This window comes from Panthera onca, chromosome A1 (genome assembly GCF_046562875.1).
Source record: "Panthera onca isolate mPanOnc1 chromosome A1, mPanOnc1 haplotype 2, whole genome shotgun sequence".
NCBI lineage: Eukaryota > Metazoa > Chordata > Mammalia > Carnivora > Felidae > Panthera > Panthera onca.
This window is the reverse complement of record NC_138339.1, coordinates 479,615-502,571: the sequence shown is the minus strand read 5'-3', so window position 1 is coordinate 502,571 and position 22,957 is coordinate 479,615. Positions and strand designations below refer to the sequence as shown.

General features: G+C 52.8%; 1 protein-coding gene across 5 annotated transcripts in view; it reads left to right on the top strand.

Annotated features, from left to right (window-relative positions):
* Positions 1 to 21,052, top strand: part of LOC132680634 (palmitoyltransferase ZDHHC11-like) — a 38,325-nt gene extending 17,273 nt beyond the window's left edge. For 4 of the 5 annotated variants that reach the window (XM_081795921.1, XM_078444079.2, XM_078444078.2 and 1 more), the window contains 5 exons: positions 339 to 448; positions 7,704 to 7,738; positions 9,232 to 9,332; positions 14,781 to 14,853; positions 19,310 to 21,052. In XM_081795921.1, the coding sequence (XP_081652047.1) occupies positions 339 to 448; positions 7,704 to 7,738; positions 9,232 to 9,332; positions 14,781 to 14,853; positions 19,310 to 19,550 (560 nt within the window). In that variant the 3' untranslated portion in view covers positions 19,551 to 21,052. Of the gene's footprint in view, positions 1 to 338; positions 449 to 4,408; positions 4,497 to 7,703; positions 7,739 to 9,231; positions 9,333 to 14,780; positions 14,854 to 19,309 lie in introns of those variants that run through there. The other variant, XR_013554527.2, reaches the window with a different exon arrangement.
* Positions 21,053 to 22,957: the final 1,905 nt, after the last annotated feature.

Sequence of the window (22,957 nt, the reverse complement as noted above, 5' to 3'; positions counted from 1 at the left end):
CCCGGGTCTCAGATGTCCTTTCAGTGACCCGGGGTGCTTCTGCCACAGTGCCGGAGCCAGCGTCCGGGTCCACACTGGCTTTGTGGGCCTGGAAGGCTGCAGGGCAGCTGTTCCTGGGACGGGGCGCCAGCAGCCTTGGGGCTGTGACGAGCTACCGCTTGCCTCCCACAGGCCAGGTGGGCCCCGGGGTGGCCATGCAGCGGCCTCCCGGCGCCCCGGGTTAGGAGGCAGCTCCCGGCACCCTGGGGGGAAGCCCTGGAAGACCGGGTGGTGGCCTGTGGGCCACTCTGCCCGCTTGCGTAATTGTAACTGCCCGTTTCCGCCTTTCTCCTCTCTAGTGTTCAAGAAGTTGAGCACGTACGAGTATGTGACACAGAACCTCCATCAGAAGACTCCAGAAGTTCCAGCAGGGAGGAAAGAGCTGTCCTTCAAAATAAGCATGCCACAGGTAGCGGGTGCCCCTCTGCTTCACCATCTGCGCTCTCCGGGGCCTGGGGCAGTGCCCAGTGTCACCTTGCAGCTGGGACTTCTCAAACACAGTCCTTTGCTTCTGTGTTGGCACAATCTTCGATTCCGTGTGTGTGTGTGTGTGTGTGTGTGTGTGCGCGCGCGCGCGCGCGTGCGTTGTGTGATGCAGTGCAGGTGTGTGTGATGCGGTGTGTGTGCATGTGTTTGGTGTGAGATGCACTGCATGTTTGCATGTGTGAGTGCATGATGTGTATAATGTGATGCACATGTGTGTGGTTGCGTGTGCATAGTATGTGATGCAGTGCATGTGTGTGTGGTTCTGTGTGTGTTTAGTGTGAGATACGGTGCGTGTGTGTGTGTGTGTGACTGAGTGCATGTGTATGTGTGCATGTGTACATGGTGTGTGTGTGCAGCGCAGTACATGTGTGTTTGGTGTGTGGTGTGCACGTGTGTTATATCATTTGTATGTTCACTATCCACAGAATCAAGCCAGCAGGGCTGACTCCTTTTAGGCCCGTATATTAATGCAGCTGCTTCTCATCAAAATTAAAAACATTTGCTTTTCAAACGGGTGCCATTAAGAAAATGAAAACATAAGCCAAAGGCAGAAATATATGCAAATCGTATACTTGTGTCCAGAATATATAAAGAATTCAAAATTCCATTATGAGAAAAATGACACAGTGTTTTAACTTTTTAAATGGGCAAAAGATTTGAACCAACTGTTCACCAAGGAGGATCCATGGTGACAGATAAGCACATCGACATCATTTACCATTAAGAAAACACAAAACCACAGTAAGATACCATTACACACCCATTAGAATGGCTATAATCAAAAGAACCAACAATAAAAAGCGTTGGTGAAGCTGTAGATCGAAAGGCCCCTACGTTACTAGTGCAGATACCAAATTATATCACTTTGATAAGCAGTTTGGTGTTTTCTTAAAAAGTGAAATGTATACTCACCGTTGAAGTCAGCAGTCCCACTTCCAGTTTCTTAACTATTAGTTAAGTGAAGACCCAGGTATTCATGTGACAGGGGTGCTATCCCCCAGTGAGATCCTTTCCTAGGACCCAGGAGACTCTGAGGCACCATTACTCAAAATTAACTACTAACTGACTTGGATTGTGTATAAGCCTAAGCCCAGTGTCAGCAGCTTTTTCACTTTGTGAATTTTTATCGCCCACAGCAAGCAGATGACCTGAGTCCATCTGCACGTAGGTAAATGTGTAAGCTTACTAGAGTTTTATCTGTCTGACAAATACTATATGCTCTCAATAGTCTTGCTTTAAAAAGTCTTCATGACTCCAAGGTTATACAAATATCCACATTCTCTGCTAGTATTTTCACCAGTTTTATTCGCTTTGCATTTTGATTCCCAAGCCGTCCTGAATTTGTTTGCGTGTTCACGGAGACAGGGGCTAAGGTCGTTATGTCGCCCTGAGCCAGCGCCGCACTTCGCCCAGGACCTGGTGCCCCGGGCTCCCCCGGGAGACCCTCTTCCGGCCGCGCCTCACCCTGAACGTCCGGCAGGGGAACGCCCTCGGCATTTTTTAGTTTTCATAGTTGACAATTCCTCCACGTTTTTAGTCTCTGTGTAAATTTTAAAATAGTTTTCGTGCAGTTCTGAGAAAGGCGGAGTTGGAAGTGGAGTTACAATAAACATTCCCTAGAGGCGGCAGCGAGCGGAGCCGCGTGGTCTCGGCTCCACGCCCTGAAACTGCCCCGGAAGTCGGTCTCCCCCGGGGGAGCGGGCCGGAAGTGCCATAATTCGGTGGTGCTCTCGGAAGCTCGGTCCTCGCAGAAACGGGTGGGGGGCGACTCCCATGTTCCGGCGGAGCGGGGCGGGTCGCAGGGCCGGTGCCGGCTCTCGACGGAGGGGCGGGAATCCCTCCACAAAGAATCCGCTCGTTCCTTCTGCATTTGTTTCCTTAGACACCCGGTGGCCATGCTTCTGGGAAAACCCGGGTCGTTTGGAGTTTCACTTGACGCATCGCCTCACTGCGGTCCTTTAGGTACAATCTGAGCACATTCCCTTCACCCTGTCCGGCCTGGGGGCCGGCCGCCTCTAGAAGCAACCGAGACTAACCCCGTTTTCGGGCAGTCGGTGTGGACGCCGCGCAGGAACTGGGGACCCAAAGTCGCTGGCCGCCCCACGCGCTGCAGTCACTGCTGGCCCTCCGAGGACTGTCTACCAAGTTCCGTTTTAGTATTATTTTGTGAGTTATACTCACGATGCTTTGTTTTTATAAAATTGTAATCACATTGTTCAACTCTTTAGAGCCCCTTTTAAAAATTCCATATATTGTGGTGCTACTGGGTGGCTCAGGCAGTTAAGCATGGGACACTTGGTTTCTACTGAGGTCATGATCTCACGGTTTGTGGGTTTGAGCCCCACGTTGGGCTCTGTGCTGGCAGCAGTGAGCCTGCTTGGGATTCTCTCTGCCTCTCTCTCTGCCCCTTCTCCCCAAGGTCTCTCTCTGTCAAAATAAATAAATAAACTTTAAAAAATTCCATACGTTGTGGACATAGTTAAAAGAAAAAGAAACATAATTTTTATGAATATAAGTTATTTCATCTTTGGGAGGGACCATATTCCTCATCTCTGGAATGTTATTTCTTATTTTCAATCACTATAGTGTTCCCTTCTCCAACTGGAAAGTGAGCTGCTAACCTTTGTATTGAAAGGTCGATTGTGTTGAGAGACAAGCCCTCTCAATGCGCTGGGCCGTCTGTCACAGTGGCCTCTCTTTCCTGCAGAAGTGTCCCTAGTTTGACCTGGACACTCACAGCCTTACATGTTAGGCAAAGCCCACTGTCAGAATGTCAGCTCCTAGAGATCAAAGAATATGTTTAAATCATGTGGCACTCCGCCCACCCCCCAAAAGAAAAATCCACTCAGTAAGTGCCTGTGGAGTTCCATGATGGAAATCACTGGTATATTTTAGGGGAGAACTTCGTGTCGGACTCTCTAAGGTGCTTCTCTCTAATAGTAGTTATCAGACCAATTTATTGGGAGTATTTCCTCTGGACCGTTAATCTGCTGCGAAAGTAGGATCACACGTGTGAAGATACTTCTTGCCTAATTCTACAGGTGTTCTGCTCAGCTAATGTCCATCAAGTGGCTTGTACTTATTTTCTATTGCTATGTGGCAAATTCCCACAAATGTGGTGGCTTGAACTAAGACTCGTGTGAAAGCGCTTGTGGGTCACATGCCTGGCAAGCTCAGCTGGGTCCCTGACTGGTGCCTCCCAAGGCAGCAGTCACGGCTTACAGGTCAGCCCTCCCTTCTGGAGGTTATGGGGACGAGTCTGCTTCCGGGCAGATTGAGAATGCCGATGCAGCTGTGGCTTTCCCGCTCTTGCCACGTGGCCCTTCTGTCTCTAAGTCGGTAATGGTGGGTCTAGTCTCCTCATATTTTAGATCTCTCAGACTTCCTCGTTTTCCTCATTTCTCAGTTTTGAAGGACTTGTGTGATTGCATTGGACCTACTTGGGTAATCAAGGACAGTCCTCCGTTTCCTACAGTTGCTGCAAGGAATGAGCACAGAGTGACAATGCCGTGGTCTCCAAGGCAGGTCACTTTGTCCATCTGTAACTGAGCTCTGCTGCACCCACAGACTCGGGAACGCAGTGGCCCAGCGTGGGGGCGCCGCAGCAGGAAGAAGCACCCCTGTGGCCTCCCGCCGGCAAGCGGTCATAGACCTTTACGGGTGGCGCTCCTGCGCCGTGTCCTCCGTTGTGCAGCCAACCCGAGGGCACACGGACGGCCTCCCAGGAGCTGCTGGCTCTGAGGCTCTGCAGATGAGCATGTCACGATGGCGGCCAGTGCATGGAGCTTTGCAGCTGTCGGCGGCGCTCTCTGAGCTCACTGCACAAAGCAAGGCCCTTCTTTGCTGATGGGAGTCTGTCCTCCCTTTTGCCCCATCCCTGTAGAGAGCAGCGCAAGGAGGCCCCGCCGCAGCCGAGGTGTCCGGGTCTGTGTCCCACCATCGCCACGTGCCGGGAGAGCTCCCCGCTGCAGGTGAGAGCCGCCGGGCATGTGAAGGGTCTCAGGCTGCCCCCGGAATGAGGACAGAAAATGCTTGGGATTGCTTGTTTGACTGATTTGAAGCATTTACTCGGTACCCAGGCATGCTACTCATATGGGAACAAAGGTGGAGGGAGAAGAGAAGAAAAACTGACAGACAGAAAATATTCTTAACTGTAGGGCTTATAGTGTGTGTGTGTGTGTGTGTGTGTGTGTGTGTGTGTGTGTGTAAGGGGAGAGAAAGAGATAAATGCAGTGCAATCTGGGTGTGCTAAGACTGAAGTGGCATCCGTGTGCTTTAGCGAAGGGTACTGATGTCTGCGTCCTGCTGGCTTTGAAAAACACCAGAAAATCAAATGATGGATGGATAGTCATGTGGTTAAAAAGAAATATTTACAGCAAAATTTTAATGATGATAGGACCTGGAAGTTGAGTGTTTGGGCATTCTTGTACAATCCTTTCCACTTTTCTGGGTGTTTGAAATTGTCCATTCTCAAAAAAGTGTTAGGGAATAACTGTAGGACACAGACATGGAGTAAGGGGTGTGTGTGTGTGTGTGTGTGTGTGTGTGTGTGTCTGTTGATGTCTGCTCTTCACAGATTGAGACTGAGGCAAGAATGTCCACCTCAAACTTCTATTTGACATTTTACTAAAGTTCCAGCCAGTGTAATACAGCAAGAAATACAAAGACATATAGATTTGAAAATGAAACTGTATTTATTTGCAGGAAACATGCTTCTAACAAATCTGCAAAATATATGGTAGAAATAATAAGATAGCTCAGCAAGGTGGTAGGATACAAAATCAATATAATAACCCCAATTATATTTCTGTACACTAACAATGAAAAATCTCAAAATGATGTTAAGAAAAGCATTCCATCTGCAATAGCATTGAAAATAATAAAATAAAATAAAACAAGCACCAAAAGTATATACTTAAAGCTACAAACTATTGATGAGAGAAACTGAACACAATCCAAATAAACGGAAAGATTTAGAATATTCGTGGACTGGAAAATATGGTCATGATGGAAAACTCCCCCCAAAATTGATCTACATAATTACCATGATCCCTGTTGAGTTTCCAGCAAGCTTTTTTCTTTAAGGAAATAGCAAGCCAACCCTAAAATAGATACCGAAATCCGAAGGACATAGAGTGACCAAAAGAATTTAGAAAAAGAAGCAGCAAATTGGAGGACTTACTCAATCTGACTTAAAAATGAACTATCGAGCTACGGTAGTCGGGACCGTGTGGGCCGTGAGGGTGGTGTGCCCAGGGAGGGGAGACATGCCGGTCAAGGGAACAGGATAGAAAGTCCAGAAATAACACCTGATCAGTGGGTGTGAAACAGAGGTGCCAGGATAATTAAACGGGGAGATAGCTGCTTCACACCACACACAAAAATAACTCAAAATCAATCACAGTTCTGAGTTTAGGGGCTAACCTGTGACACTTTAGGAAGAAAACAGAATAAGACCTTTGTGGTCTTGAGGTAGACAAAGTTTTCTTCAATATGGGCACCAAAACCACTATTGAGGAAGAAAATGGAAAATGTGACTTTTTTATAAAAGAAAGCATTTCCTGTTCAGAATTCACCACTGCAAAAATGAAAATGTAAGTCACAGGTTGGAATAAATATTTGCAAACCCTGTACTTAAATCCAGAATAAATCAAGAACTCTTGACACTTACTAGGGAAAAACGGCCCCATTTTTAAAACGGGGAAAAGATTCTAATGAACTTTACCACATAGGACATATGGGTGGCAAATCATCACCTGACAAGATGTTCCGCGTCATCCGCCACTAGGAAAGCGCAACGAAAGCCACGGCAAGACGGTTGGAACGGCTCCCTCGGAAAGGCTACCGGCGCCAGGAGCGGGAGACACGGAGGAACCGGCGGCCCGTAGCCGGCCGGGCCAGGTCGTCGGGGGGCTTACAGTGATACCGCTGTGGAAAGTAGTCGGACGGTTTCTTAAAATCTCCAGCGTGTTCCTAACCTGTGACACGGCGACCCCCACGCAGAGACCCCTTCCTGGGAAGGCCCTGAGCCACACGCACCTGAAACGAAGGACGGACTTGAATTCCGTCGGAGCCTCGGCACCGACCGTTTCTTCTTTTTCCTTTACGCCCACAGGCAGCCACAGGTGACCTGAAGTCACCCTCGCGCGGGGAGCTTGTAAGCTCGCCGGACTTGTTCTCTCTGAATGAAAACGGCCACGCGCTCCTAAGTTGCTTTGGAAGGTGACTCATCTCTGATGGGATATTTTTAAATAATGTGACAACACAGTAGGAGATAACGCTGTCTCACGTAGCAGTGCCGCGTACGGCTACGCAGGGACCTTTTGCGCCCCACGTGCTTGGGGAAATGCAGCAACTGTCTCCCTGCCGACAACTCGCGTCTCAACCGGCACGGCGGCGGCAGCGCTCATTTGTTCTGCGTGTCGGCCGGAGAACGTGTGGGGAGCGGGCCCCAGCCTCCTTTTTATGACCTCCGATAATACATAGTTTCCCGTCGCTGCTGAGCCATGCCTGCTCGTTCTGAGCCGGCGAGGAGTCACGCAGAGGACAGCCCTGCACGCGCACACGCACCCAAAGTGCACCCCTGCAAAGTCACAGAAGCAGAAAGTGGCCCATTATGAAGGTCACGAGCCAGGGTGAGCACACATTTTAAAACGTGCCCTCGGTCTCCACTTGGAAATTGTACCAGTGTGGAAAGTCGCCTCGGAACACGGAGAAACGAGAAATATGCTCGCGTTAGGGTGAGGGGCTCGGTCTGCCAGGGCTGCCCTGACAAAGGACCACAAAACAGGTGGCTTAAAAAATAGAATTGTACCGTCTCACTGCTCTGGAGGCTGGAGCCGGACTCACCTCGACGTGTCCCCAGTCGTAGGACCTGCACTTGGCTTCTCTCCTTGGCTCGTACCTGATGCTGTTTTCCCTTTGTCTCTTCAATTTTCCCATTTTGCCCCTTTCTGGCAAGAATGGTTGAAAATTAACGAACCAGGAGGGCCTGCCTGCCCTCTCGCACTGGCGGTGGAGTGCGCTCCCCCACAGACCCCTTCCCTGGCCCCGGGACCCTGAGGACGTTTGCTCCAAATCGAATGTCGAATGTCGTTTTGTTTAACAATAAGCTCCACGTTGACCACTCCATCTCGTTTCCTGTTTCCTGTCGTGAACAATCATTTCTTCCCTCACAGGAAATAGCCAGCAGCCTGACTTCGTCTGCCCTCAGGTGAGTCTCTGAGCCTCCTGCCGGTGCTTCCCGGTCTCAAAGACTTCACCACGATTCCCGACGAACACAGTCTTTGGTGGGAAACCTTAGGGTACTGTGATGACGTGATCGAAGACAAGCCAGTTTCCCTTGACGTCACAGACGCGGACAGCCGCCCGAAGGGCTCGCCCTACTCCGCTCGCTGGAGCTTGCGATGAGACCTCTCTAGGTTCTTCACAAGTAACCCGTGAGCCAGTGCACGGGTGTGAGCGAAGCCCGTCTACTTTCTGTCTGCCAGCACGTGCCGCGTGCAGAGGGCGCCGCGGTCCATGACCGTGTGCAGCAGAGGCAGGGCTCTCCACGTGCCAGGTGGGTGACCGCACCTCGCAGGCCCCTGGGGAGCACACGGCCTCTGCCCCTCCTGTGCCACAGAGGCAGAGAGCGGCCCCTCTCGCATCGTGGCCCAGCTTCAAGCGCGCATTTTAGGGTAAATCAGGTGTAGCGGAACACGGTGACTACCGTCCCCGCGACAAGACGTCGTCTTCTCCCGGAGTATGAATAACAGGAGGCTACGCAGCGCCCATGTCAGCGAGGTCCGTGCTGTCTCCCCTGCATTTCCCTGAGCACACGGTGAGCACAGCCTCCCTCTGTTTCTGGAAGGATGGTTCTGGGGAACATTTCACAGCTGTAAGTGGCTGAATATTGTATCCTCACTTCACAACCTCAGTAACTTTGCACCAAGTGCCCTTTAATGCATTTGAAGTGAAATTAAAAAGGGCAAGTTATTTACTTGAATGTCACCCACACACACACACACACACACACACACACACACACACACAGACCTCCCGCTCTGGCCCGCAGGGACTGTTGCAGAAAATGTTTCTTTGGTAACCGAAGAGTTTGGACCCAGTTGAGCAGCTAGCGCTGTAGACACCGTCCGTGGCCTGCTCCTGAGGCCTCACCCGAGTCTCAGTCCTCGAGGCCCACCCACCCGGGGCCTCCCCGGGACGTGGATCACAGGGAAACCTCGTAGGACTCCATACAGCCTGTGTTCCTCGCGGTCGCCGGCAGACAAACTTATTGGGAGCACTTCTCCCCGGCTGTTTATCTGTCTAGGGTGTCCGGTCTGCTGGTTATGTACAAATCGGCCAAACAGTGAATATCTGAATAAGGGGGAGGGTCCATCACGCAGGTGAAGCTGCTTCTGTCTGGCTTTAAAGGCATTTCTGTCGGCAGAAATCCACCGGGTGGCTTGTTTGAGTTTTCCACCGGTGGTGGAAGCCTGCAGCGTCCTTCTCGCATGGACCTTCTGCGTGTTTATGGCGCGGGACCCCCCCCCCCCGGCACTCGGCCTCCAGGCGCTGCCTGCTCCCGAGACTGCAGATAAGAGGGGGCCCCAGCGGGGAGACGTCCACGGGCACCGTGGAGCCTGCAGGGTGCCCCCGCACTAGCCCGCCCGGCGAGGGCCTGCTCTGTAACGTACGTGTTCCTTCTTCCCCGCTCTGCCCTAGCGGACCCGGGAGCAAGGTGCTGCTGTCGCCATCCAGTGATCCAATGACTTCACCCTACACCCCACCTTGGCCGCCGGCACAGAGGACCACCTGCGGTGAAGGTGAGCCTGTGCTCAGATGTGGGGCCTGGGGCTCCCTCCTAAGCCGGGCTCTGCACCATACCTGGATGCGGGTCGCACTGGTGTTCTGCATCTACTGGGTGCCTGGGCCACTACACAAAGGGCACCGACGGTGTGTGTGGAGGAGGAGAAGCGAGGGCAGATCACGCTCCTGACGGGGGGCCCGTGTGTGTGAGAAGCGGAGTCCCCAGACAGGTGTCCCTAAAACGAGCCTCGTACGTGTGCTCTGGTGCCACGTGCTGGTGATGGCCACGTGGCAGGTGACACAGACCAGAACGCCCGCTGTGATAGACTCTCAGCGGTGGGTGTTTTCAGGGTGTCCCGTGTAATCCCTTCAACTTTCTGTGTGTTTGGAGTTTTTCATGATAAATGTTGGGATAGAGAAGGGCTGTGTATAACTGACGGTCAACACAGAGCGTATGAGCCACACACGGGGTTGAGTGAGGAAGCCTGCAGATGATACGCTCATGGCCCCAGGACAGGGCGGGTGGGGTGGCCCGCGTGGCCAGGCAGGAGACACAGGCAGACACAGTATGGTGGCAGCCTCACCAGCAGGTGAGTGTAGAACCCGGAAAGGCGGGGCTGTGGAGGGCCCGGCTCCCACCGTCTGTCCTTCTGTGTGCTCCCTTCCAGAGTGGCTCACGGGGCCACCCAGCCAGTGGGGCCTGAGTTGCTTCTGTAACAGCAAGAGGCTCCAGACAATGTGCCGGAAGCCTCGGCTTCGAGCTTGACTGCACTTGAGAGGGCCCCTCAGACCCTGGCGCTCAGCCGCCCATGCACATTCACTGAACTCACGCCCTTCCCCGGGCTGGCGCTTCCTCTCTGCTCATTCTGGAACCCGCGTTTAATCCTGGCGCCCCGTGTGCCCCACTTCGCGCCGGGCCCACCCCTCTGCGGGTGACCCCAAGGCCCGTAGCTCTTAGCAGAGTCGTTAGAGAGAAATGGGCGCCATAAGGCACACTTGGACTTGGGAGTGCACTCTGGTGGGCAGGCGTGACTGGCTCCACAGCCCAGAGTAAGTTCTTTAACCTCCTCCTGGAGTGCCTGGGTCTCCACGCTTGCAAGATACGCATGGACTCCGTGAGGGGTCCCGAGTCCTGCTGCCGGTGTCCAGCTGGGACTGGTGCTCAGTAAATGGTAACCCCCGTCCCCCATCACACCTGCTTTGGACCTTGCTGCCCATTAATTATAATCCTCATCTGAGGACACAGACTCATCACTGATCTATGCGTTACCTGCTTCCTAAGTTTACTCGGTATTTTATTTATTTTTGGTAACAGATGAAGCATCACCGCCACCCCTCCCCCCAGAAAAAGGCAGGGTCCTGATGTGGTCAACTTCTGTGTGGCCCGGCCACGTGTGGTCTGCTTCTGTGTACGTGGCTTGGCCACGCTCTTTGTTCTCATGTTTTCCTTTCGCTTCAGTGTTTCACATCATACGTATTCCTAAAAAATAGATGCTCACAACACATCGGTTACTCTTTATTCACAGAAAGGACATAGTGTGTATGTGATGTTTGGAATTTGGAAGAATCACCTTTTCATTTACTACCTCTCGGTCAAAACGGTGGTTCCCTGTCCCGGGTGGCCGAGCTCATTTGCCTTCCTTCTGCGACTGCTTCTTGTAACTCGTCCGTCCCCTCTGCTGTGGGCCAGCAGGATGTGTGCCCCTGTGCGGGTCCCTGTGATGAGCAGCAGGCCATCTCTTCTACAAGGCCAGACTCTCCTACAGGGGGCTCGGTCTGCACTCCCGCAGAAGCATATGCATATTCGGAGCCCACCTGGGGCACCGAGTGGTGCGGCTGGTGGCTCACGATCCCTCCCAGCCTTCCCCTCACCACCGATGGTGCTGAATATGCATTAGCCATGTGAATTTCCTTCTGTCGGAAGTGCTTCCTCTTGTCCTTGGCCCATTTTCCTCCTGGGCTCTTTCTTCTTTTCTTATAGATTTATTTGTGTGCTTTATATATGCTTGATACAAACGCCTCATTAGTTGGGTGAATTACAGATAGAGTGTCACAGCAACTCGACTCCATGCTTAGCTGAACTCAACATTTGATGAGTCAGAGTCACACTCACACTTGTGCATATTTTATGGTAATGCTTTTTGGTCTCGATTAATCTCAAACCCAATCTTCTAAAAGACAGTCATCTATACTTTCCACTGCTAATTTTCAACATTTGATTTTGAGAGTTGAGTCCTCACTCTGTGGGTCATCGGTGTGTTTAGTGTGAGGTAGGGATCCAGCTTCATCCGTTCCAGGTGGTTTCTGTTGTTCCAGCTGCTTTCGCTAAACATCAGATTGACCTTCTTTCCCCCACTGATTTATTTTTTGTATGTCTCGTATATTTTTTATTCCATAGTTCCTCCACTACTGCCTTTCTGTATTTAGTTGAATTTGCATACTGTGCCATTGTGATTCCCATCTTCTTTCCTTTTGCTTATACTTTTTAGTTACCTTCTTACTGGTTACCTTGGGGATTACAATTAATACCTTAAACTTCTAAGAGTCTAGTTTGAATAATACTACGTTAATTTCGGTAGTATATACTCTGATCCTATACATCTTCCTACCTCTTCCTTTATATTGTTACATCTTTATACATTGTGTGCCCATTAAGAAAGATTTATAATTATTCTGTGAATTGGTCTTTTAAGTCACGTAGAGAAGAAGAGGAGTTACAGACCAAAGTACGACAATCCTTGCTTATGTCTCGACCTGTGTGGTTACCTTTCCGAGAGTACTTTATTTCATCTACCGTCTAGAGCCTCTGTGTTAGCCTAAAGATCTCCCTTTAGCATTTCTTGTAGGGGAGGTCTGTTGGTCATGAATTCTCTCAGCTTTTATCTAAGAACATCTTAATTTCTTCTTTATTCACAAAATATGGTTTTGTTGGATTTAGAATTCTTGGTCGGCAGATTTATTTTCCTTCCAGGACTTGAAAGGTGCCCTCTGGACTCCATGGTTTCTGATGAGAAATCAGCTGTTGATCTTACTGAGGCCCCTTGTACGTGATTAACCACTTCTCTCTCAATGCTTTCAGACTCCTCTCTCTGGGTTCTGAGAATCTGGCAGTGCTGTGTCTTGGTGCGAACCCTTCTGAGTTTATCTTGCTTGGAGTTTGTTGAGCATCTTGGATGTGTAGATCCATATCTTCCATCGGATTTGGAAAGCGTGCAGGCAGTGTTTCTTCAGATACTTTTTCTCTCTGCCCCCTCCCTCTCTTCTCCTTCTGGGCCTCAGGTCTGCCGGGTGCTCTTCATTTTCCTTTGTTCCATTTTTCTCCCTGGTCCTCAGGTTGGAGAATTTCAATTGTCTTCAGGCTCACAGATCCTTTCTTCTCCTGCTCTGTTTTGAACTCTTCTAGTGAATTTTTAATTTCACACTTTTCAGTGGCAGAATTTGTTTGGTTCTTTTTTGTAATTCTATCTCTTTATTGATTTTCTTTTTTGTTCATTCAGTATTTTCATGACTGCCTTTAGTTCTTCACCTTGGCTCATTGAGCACATTTAAGATAACTGACCTAATGTCCTTGACTACTAATTCAAATGTCTGGGCCTCTTCCCGGAAATTCTGTCAAATTCTTTTTCTCCTTTGAATGGGCCATATTTTCCTTTTTCTCTGGATGTTTTATAATTTTTTGTTGAGAACTGTATATTCTGAGTATTATAATGTGGTTAAGTCTGGACATCAGATTCTCCCACTGCTTGGGATTATAGATCTTTGCTTGTTGAACTATCAGTTTGTGACTCTCCCAAGCTATTTTTGCAAAACATGTATTTGTTGTTGCAGAGTTTCTCTCATTATCTCTGTGGTCAGCCAGTGTTTTCCTTCAATGTCTGGCTGCAAATAGGGGGACTAAGTGTCCCAGTAGATGCTCCCAAAGACAGCTACTGCTGCCAAGGGGGCCAGGGCAAGTGAGCCCTTGTGCCGGCCCCTCAGGACATGACCAGACTAACCAAAAGGCACAACAGACAAGTTTTGGAGTACAGAGTCCCTACTGCCTGCACAGGAATGAAGGCTGTTGGCCTGTAGCCGCAGGAGGACTGAGGTGGGTTGTCGCTGCTCTGTTGACACCACTCACTCGGAAGAGTTGGGCAGCATCTCTCCCCTGGTGCTGTGCAGCGTGTCTGGTCTGGTTTCAGAGTCTGGAATAGTTGACCCCAAAGGCTCTCTTTAGCACAGTGGTCACATCTGTGGAGGACCAGTCTCTCGTGCTTCCTGCTCCCCGGCTTTGTCCTCAGGTGAAGGATGCCGATGTGCGCTCTGAGAACACGTGTCACCACCTCCCCACAAATCTCTACCCCGCAGGCAGGCCTCCACTGTTCCACGGGCCCAGCTCCGTTGTGTTTCTGTTTTCATTCTAAACAAACAGTGTGCTTCCCTGGGGCATCACTTCAGTAATACCTTGATCACCTTTGCTTCCAAGCACCATCGCCTCCTTCTGTGGGTTTTTCTTACACGTCCTGCCTCTACCAGGTTGCTGCCCACTCCGTGGCCCTCTGTGGCCGGCACCCCCACCTCTTACCCATCGGAGCCCTGCCCCCACCTCAGCTCCCACAACTGCCTCTGCGTTGGGTCCCCGGGGGGCCTGTCCATCTCGACAGCATTGTCACGCCTGGCTTTTCTACAGTCTGTTCCCGTTTGCTTCCTCTTCTTCAGGGAGCCATTGTTCATTGAGGTTCCCCTTTCATTTCCTTCCTATTTAATCTCATTCACACCTCAGTTTGTATCTTGACTAATTCTCAAGAGCTGGCTCTGGGAGGAGGATGAAGGCATGTATGGGTTTAGAGATCTCCTAGAGACACTGGACTCGCAGAACCTTCCAAGGAAAGTTGTGCACAGCTGCACAGTCCAGTCCCGCCGCACACAGCCCTGTAAGTCAGAAGGAGCACCGTCCCCGGCTGTTTGGCAAGAGCCGTGCTCTCCCCTGTCGTCCGTGCAGGGGATCTGAAGTCACCGTCAGCAGGGCCAGTAGCACCAGGGCAAGGGAGAAACCTCCTGCTTTCGGGAGATGGTGTGAGGACATTCGGTGCCCCTGGGTAGCCCGGACTCCCACCAGCAAGCAGAGTTGTGCAGAGAAGTGCCAAGCAAGACGAGGCGGCCTGTGTTGCGTCTTCCCCCCGTGCCAAGGGTCCAAATAGGCTTTGGTGGCCCCCAGGAGACCCTCCTGCTCATCAGGAAAAGCACCACTTGTCTCTGTCCTGATGTGCGTGCAGAGGGAAAAGCCACCCCCCCCCCACCCCGGGGCAGCCTCATCAGCAGCCCCACATACAAGCGAGTGCTCTGAACTCAAGAGGTGAGATGGCCGCCGGTGTCCCAGAGCCCGTCGTGGCTCCGTCTCCAAAGTGTGCTCTTGCAGCTCCGTTCTGTTCCCTTTGGCAGTGCAAGAGATGCCATGTCACGTATTTCCCGTTATTTCTCTGCAGGTCTCAAAGGACCAACAGGAAATGAGGTTGCCTGTGAAAGCAGACAGTGCCGAGGGCAAAGGCCCAGCTTCAGGTAAGACATCACACAGCGTGGGAGTTGAGATCCACCCAAGTTTGATTCCCTAAAGAGGAAAGCGTTTTCTACAGAAAAACAAGGAGAGGGAGAAATCACCGGTGGGGAGTCAAAGGCTAGGACGCTTGTTGTCTCAGTGGCACGGAGGACGAGCTTGGGCTCACGTAGTGTCTGCCGATGGGGCCTGGCGTCCCCGCGCCAGCCCCGCCACCTGCTCTGTGTGCCACAAAGCAGCAGGTGCAAGACGTGGGGCTGGACGCCCAGCTGAAAGAGTGCCTGCAAGGTAGGAGCTGGCCCTGGGTGGCGTCGCCGTGGCCGCCGATCTGAGCCGGGGACCCTGACGTGCAACGGTGGCCAACCTAACGATGGCACCAGAGCGAGGGCCACGGAGGGTTTGACTAGTGACCGGAACCAAAGGCCTGATGTGCTCTGTTAGAGGCTCAGACTCCACCACCCGCATGCTGTCTGCTGAAATGCACGGTGATTTTGTTATTCACTCGCCTGACCCTTCCAGAGTCCTTCTGAGACGGCCCCACCTCATCTAAGGAAATGTTCGCCACTCAGCTTTTAAACAACCACCTACCGTCGGCCACGATGACGCCTCCTGCTGCCGCTGTCGCTTCAGAGCTCACAGTGCAATTCTCCAGTGCTCCTGTTTCTAGAAAAGAGGTGGAGGCTGACCTCTCAACACGCCCGTGGCCACAGGAGTCAGTGGCTCCTGTTTCTAGAAAAGAGGTGGAGGCTGACCTCTCAACACGCCCGTGGCCGCAGGAGTCAGTGGCTCCTGTTTCTAGAAAAGAGGTGGAGGCTGACCTCTCAACACGCCCGTGGCCGCAGGAGTCAGTGGCTCCTGTTTCTAGGAAAGAGGTGGAGGCTGACCTCTCAACACGCCCGTGGCCGCAGGAGTCAGTGGCTCCTGTTTCTAGAAAAGAGGTGGAGGCTGACCTCTCAACACGCCCGTGGCCGCAGGAGTCAGTGGCTCCTGTTTCTAGAAAAGAGGTGGAGGCTGACCTCTCAACACGCCCGTGGCCGCAGGAGTCAGTGGCTCCTGTTTCTAGGAAAGAGGTGGAGGCTGACCTCTCAACACGCCCGTGGCCGCAGGAGTCAGTGGCGCCTGTTTCTAGAAAAGAGGTGGAGGCTGACCTCTCAACACGCCCGTGGCCGCAGGAGTCAGTGGCTCCTGTTTCTAGAAAAGAGGTGGAGGCTGACCTCTCAACACGCCCGTGGCCGCAGGAGTCAGTGGCGCCTGTTTCTAGAAAAGAGGTGGAGGCTGACCTCTCAACACGCCCGTGGCCGCAGGAGTCAGTGGCTCCTGTTTCTAGAAAAGAGGTGGAGGCTGACCTCTCAACACGCCCGTGGCCGCAGGAGTCAGTGGCTCCTGTTTCTAGAAAAGAGGTGGAGGCTGACCTCTCAACACGCCCGTGGCCGCAGGAGTCAGTGACTCCTGTTTCTAGAAAAGAGATGGAAGCTGAGAGGGTGAGTTTGATTTCTGCGTGATTCCAGAAAGGGCCAAAGCTGGATTTTAAGAAACCTAAACTACAAGCAAGTGGCAAAGTGACAGGGAGCCTGAGCCTCAGGTCTGGGTACGTGGCAGGTTGGCTCCTGAGTGGACTGACGCCACGGGGGCGTGCATGTGCACGCCGTCCATGTGGGTGTAGGTGCTCGTGGACAGGTAAGAACAAGCGGTCCTCAGCCAGGGACGGAGGCAAAGAGAAAACCCACAGAGAGCCCCGTGGGCACCTGCAGCCTGTGTCCCAAGGGCCCCTGCCTCCCTGGTGAGCCGGGTTCTCGTGGCCTCACAGGAGGGAGAGATAGGCCCAAGCTCAGGGCGCAGCCAGAACGGAAGGCCGATAAGTCATCCGGTAAAATCGGGACCCAAATGGCCACACGCGCATTGCAGTGGTGAGCCCGGAAGAACCCCGTGCTCCGCTCCCACAGGACACAAGAATGACCCTTGGAGCCGAAAGGAGCTGAGAAAATCCCCCAACTCCTCAAGCTGAGGATTAACACCAAGTGATTCTGGACCAGCCGTTTGCAGGTGCCGAGAGGCGCTCCCCTCGCGGGAGCTGGGAAGATACCAGGCGCTCTCATCCCACATGGCCACGCCCTCATGGAGGCCAAGGCCACCACAGAGACAGACACAGGTCGGGAGTTGGGCTCGAGGACCAAATGCAAAGTAACTGTGGTTGTTGTTTGGGGAAACAACAGGCAAAGGGAAAAACATCTGAAGAGAACAGAAAACTTGTTTAAATCGCACGTGTATTTGAAGAGAAACCAAATGAAACTTAGAGCTGCAGAAAATACCAGTGACGTGGGGCGGCTGGCTGAGGGTTTTGCAGCACGCGGGTCGCAGCTGGAGTTCGTGAGCTCGAAGCCGGAACTGGAGAGGTTACCTGACACTCAAAGACAGGACGACAGGCGCAGAGCGCGACCGGAGGTGGGGCTGGGGTCTGCGGTGTGAGCGGAGTCCCCGGCAGGGAGGGGCGCTCGGGGGGCAGCGTGCGAGGCGGTGGGGCTGAGGGCCCTGCGCTGCAAACCCGCACGCACTCGGGTCCGATGAGGCCAGGAACGGCAAGTGAGACTGTAGCTATGTCGTGAGCGAGCTGGCACACTCCAGAGACAAAGAAAATGTATATTTTTAAATATTTGGCGATAAATAAAGGGGAGTCCTTCTGGGGAATATCGACTAACTACGCTCACTGTAACGGAAGCTACGGCAGAGTGGAGTCCTGCCTGCAGTACGGGGGGCCATCAGCCCAGGGCTGCCCTCCTGGCTGATGCACCTTTTAAAGTGAAAGTGAAACAGGCACTTCACACAGAAGTAAGGAACGTTAGGGAGGGGAAACTAGACCATTTTCGGAGCATTTTCAGAAAGCAACGTCCCTAGGAACAGACCTAACAAAAGACACGCCGGATGCATGGAGAAAACGATAAAACTCGCAGAGGGACGTTTTAAGGAGCCTGATGAGTGCGGACAGACCCAGCTCACGGCGTGCGCGCCAGGCCTCCCAGAGAGGCCAGTGCAGGACGCCAGCTCGAAACCCTGCGTCTGAGATGTGTGTGGAACTGCAAAGGACCAAGAATGCCAAGGAGCGGGAGAGGGGCAATTTAGGACGTCTGGCCGGGCCGCTTCCACGAAGCTCGTGAGTCAAAGACAGAGCGGGGTCTGTGCCGAAATAAGCACAGGGCCTGGCGTGGTGGCTCGCAGGGGCCGCGAGCACGTCGGTGGGCACAGGGACACCGTTTGTGGCACGGGGCGGCTGACGAGCAGGGGTGGGTAGATTGTCTCATAAACGCGGAAACGTTTGGTGCCGTGTGGGAATGACACTAATGGAATCAGACCCCACCTTGTACCGTTTACACAAATTAACTCCACGTGGACTAAAGACATAATAGCTGAAGGGACGACTATACAAACTGGAAGATAATATTTGGTACTATCTGCTTTTTTTAAGTTTGTTTATTTATTTCGGGAGAGACGGAGAGTAGGGGAGGGGCAGAGAGCCAGGGAGACAGAGAATCCCAAGCAGGCTCAGCACTGTCAGCACAGAGCCCGACGCGGGGCTCGATCCCAGGAAACCGTGAGATTATGACCTGAGCCGAGACCCAGAGTCCGACGCTTCACAGACTGAGCCCCCCCTCCCCCCACCCCGGGCACCCCTGGTACTGTCCTTAGGTCCTCATGGTGACTGAGGGTCCTTAAGCAGGGTTTTCTTAAAGGCACTGTCCCTAAAGGAAGGTACACAGAAATTAGATCACACCCAGATACAAAGGGAGGCTGTCAAAAATCGGGAAAATATTTGTGACACATAGGTGACAAAGAATTGGTGTCCAGGACACAAAGTACTATGACACCAGCAGGAAAAACATAGCCGCATGATGGCTGGGCACTTCGGGGAACAGGGAACCCAGAAGACCCACAAACAAGTGCGTACCTTCTGCCATCCTCCGGGAAATGTGACTGAAAACCACATGTGGTGGGGTGCGGTCCCTGTCACATGAGCAGGTGTGAGTCTGCCGTCACTGAGGACTGGCACAGGTGGGCCTGGGACGCGCCCGCGGCTGGTGGGCTGGGCCAGTGCCGCGCCCACAACTGGTGGACAAGGCCGTCGGCACCGCCAGTCATCCCGCGTGTGGGTTGGGAAATGCCTGCCCGCTGCACCAGGAGCCATGAGCATTGCTGCTGGGTCCGAGGAGATGCCCAGTACGGGGACCCCAGCACGGGGGAGGGGTGGAGGAGGGTTCCCGCTGACCCGCTGAGCAGGGCTGTGTGTGCAGACACAGATGTTCTGTGCAGAAGCGGCCGCCCTCCTGGCAAGAGGTCAGGACGGACGGCACCAGGAACCTGTCCTTGGCCTTCCTGGCAGAGGGCCGGTTCTGCACCCGGGGCCAAGGACTGGGCGCGCCCTCTGCTCACCGCCCTCAGGTGCTCATGGCACTTTCTTTTGCTCTGCAGGAGCCAAGGAGCCCACACTGGCCAAATGGGCATCCACACACCCGTGTCCTTAGAGATCCGGGCTCGGGAGGCGGCCCTGGAGAAACTCAGGCTCCCGCACCTACTGCCCTCCAGCAGCCAGAATGTGCTGCGCCTGGATGTCCCCTTGCGGAGGCAGCAGGTCCAGGGCACGGAGCCTGCCACTGTCACCACCGCCAGGAAGCCAGCGGATGGGCAGGTGTGCAATCTCCAGCACATCTAGCTCCCAGGACAGACAGCAGAGGCGGCTTGGGGCCAGGCATCGCCATCCAGCCAGGAAGCAGAGGGCCTGCTCGATGCTTAGGGAGAGACCAGGGTCAACCTGGATATCTCTGTCAGCACGACTTGTGTCCGCCCTGCCACGGAAGCCCCCGAGTCCAGGGCAGGCGCTCACCCCGACTCCCACGATGCCTGCCTGGCCTGAGGCCGGCAGGGGCTCCCGCTGTGTTTGTGGTGCAGTGCAGCCCTCGCCTCTACGCAGGCACCGGTGGCAGCCGATGGCCCGGCTTCCTCCAAGCGGAGTGCTGGGTCTGCGTCCGGAGTCCGGGAAAGAAGGGAGCCTGTGCACACCCTGACTTGCGCTATTTCCCGAACACGTCCCCATCGTGCTCCAAGATTCAGGACAGACTTGGTGTGGTGTTTTCACTCGTGTTACTTAGGAATGTTGACAACTGTTATGAACCTAAGTAGCCTTTAGGGAAATTCTTCAGAATTTCTTAGTTATACGAAATAATAAAAAATAATTTCATTGGCAATAAGCTTGAAATCAGTCTTGGTAAACTTTAAATTCTTGGGTTTCAAGTGGCCTTTTCGAAGCCCCTCCTGCCCCCACCCAGCCTGAGTCCTGGCCAGAGTGAGGACGAGGGGTGTGATACAGAGGAGGGGATTCTGGCTTTTTTTTTTTTTTAAGTTTATTTATTTTGAAAGAGAAAGACAGTGAGCAAGGGAGGGGCAGAGAGAAGGAGAGAGAGAGAGAGAGAGAGAGAGAGAGAGAGAGAGAGAATCCCAAGCAGGCCCCATGCCACCAGCACAGAGCCTGATATGGGTCTTGAACTCATAAACAGTGAGATCATGACCTGAGCCAAAACCAAGAGTCAGACGCTTAACCCACTGAGCCCCCCCCAGGAGCCCCAGGGCTTCTGGCTTTATGGTGAACTTTTCACCACAAGATAATTAGTGCTCTCATGAAAATGTAATTTCATTGCATCCTGGATTCATACAAAGTGAGAAAATCCCCCCAAAACTGGAGAACAAAAGTGAGCTCATAGGTAGGTGGTCCAGGACCAGGGGCTCCTTTGAAACCAGGCCTTGATCCAGAAGCCCGGAACAGAGCTGGGGGCAAGGATCCAGGATGAATCCAGTCTCAGGCAGAAATAAACTGAGCTAAACTGGCCCAAGTTAAGAAGCTAGATTTTCAGAGCTTAAGATCAGTCCAGATAAGCTCACAACCAAAGATCACAAACCATCACGCATGAGAGAGCCAAGAAACAGTAAGAGAGAATTCAGACCCCCAGAAACCTCAAGGATTAGAAATACAGGATATTAAGGAGGATGCACAGAATCTTTTAAAGTTGGGGCGCGTGGGTGGATCAGTCGGTTGGGCGACTGACTGCAGCTCAGGTCACCATCTCACAGCTCGTGAGTTCGCGCCCCGCGTCGGGCTCTGTGCTGACAGCCGGGAGCCTAGAGCCTGCTTCCGATTCTGTGTCTCCCTCTCTCTCTGCCCCTCCCCCATTCATGCTCTGTCTCTGTCTCAAAAATAAATAAACGTTAAAAAAATTTTTTTAAAGGTTGAAAAGAATTTTTAGAAATAAAAAATATACTTGTTAAAAGCTAGGATAAATTAAACACCAGATTAAACATAGCCAAAGAGAGAGTTCTTGAACTGGAAAGTAATCTGAAGAAGTTGCCAGAATGTGGATGCAGCCGTGAGGGCCACGTGGAGGGAGGGCTGGCGGGCACGGAGGGCAGGTGGGCCTCAGACGCGTCCACAAAGCCCCCGAGAAGGGACTTTGTAGTGGCAGGGTCGCCCAGGACTCACAAAACACGTGCCGGTGGCTTCTTGTCCAGCCAGCCGCACAGGTGAGGAGATCTACACCTCGACCTCCCGTGCGGAAGCACGGGGCGCCGGAGACACTCTGACCTTAAGAACAGCCAGAGGAAAGATCACCGACAGAGGAAGAGCAGACGGACAGCAGACCTGGCTGTAAGGACAGAGGGAGGAAATAACTTCCACAAAGCGTGACAGAAAATAGCCGTCGACCTGGAGTCACATACCCAGAAGTGCTACACGTTGGAAAAAGTAAAACCACGTTTGTAGATGACAGAGAACTGTGCTTACTACCACCAAACCCACAGTGCTGTGACTGGAGAAGACAGAACGGAGAGAAGTGTGCGAAGCAAACACGGACAGGAGCCACGGGAACAGGTGCGACATTCACCCTGACCCCCTCGTGCTTCCTGTCGGCTCACCAGGGTTTCACACAGTGAAGACACAGATTTGGACGACGCAAGTAACGAGCCTGATCCGCGGGACGGCTGCGGACCCCGGGCTCACTTGTTGGGAGGTGTGTGTTCCCCCGGGGCTCGTGGACCTTTTCGAGAAATGGAGCTTGGGTTGCCCTGCCTCACCTCAGCGCACTTACCACCCAGGAACCCTCGGCGTGCCGCCCCTCTGTTCCTCTGCCCCTTCACACTGTGCCGGTCTCCCGGCTGTTCCTGCCCCTTCCTGCTCACTGCCAGCAGCGTTTCCCTTGTGGTCCTTATGGTCGGGGAACATCCAGCCTCTTGCGTCTGTGGGTTATAGTTTATGTCAAACTTGGAAACATCTTGGCCGTTATTTTTCTAACACCTTTTCTGCACCCTTGTCCCAAGTATTCTCTCTGCTTTTGGGGGGACCCCGATTAAGCACACGGTAGGCTGCCTGAAGCTGTCCCACAGATCACGGACGATCCGGGTTTTCTAATTCTCTTCTTCCTGTTTCGCTTTGGGTAGCTTCTGTTGCTACATTTGTTCCGTGTCTAATCTGCCATTGGCCCGTCCAGGGGATTTTCCATGTCACACGCTGTGGTTTTTCAGTCCTACTAATTCAGTCTGTGGTGCTGCTGTGACTCCCATGTCTCAACTTAACTTTCAGGCCCCGTGGAATGCAGTTAGCTGTGCTAATACCTCGTGTCAGTCCTGGGTCGGTCCCCGATGACTGGTCTTGTCACATGGATCTGATTTTCCTGCTGGTTTGCACCCCTGGTAGTGCTACGTGGAATCATTATGTTCACCTTATGGGGTGCTGAGTGTTTCTGTATTTTTATGAATATTCTCGAAATTCATTCCGAGATGCAGTTAAAGAGTTTGATCTTTGTGCCTTGGGTGGGGCTAATGGTCCCCCACTAAGTTGTCTCCTTCCCCTGTTGCCTCAGTCGGCACCCCCCGGATGCTGAGTCTTGAGCTCGGCCTCCGCACTCGCTGCACACGCCGGCCGGACCCAGCTGCATTCTCACGGGGCTCCTGCGGGGCTCTGGGTCCGTCTTCTTTTGTACTCCGTCTTTGAGTTCGGTCACCCTGCATGGCGCTTGGAGGCTATACCCAGGCGCTTGCTGGGGACCCTGCCGCTCAGGGGTCCTGTGCTTTGCT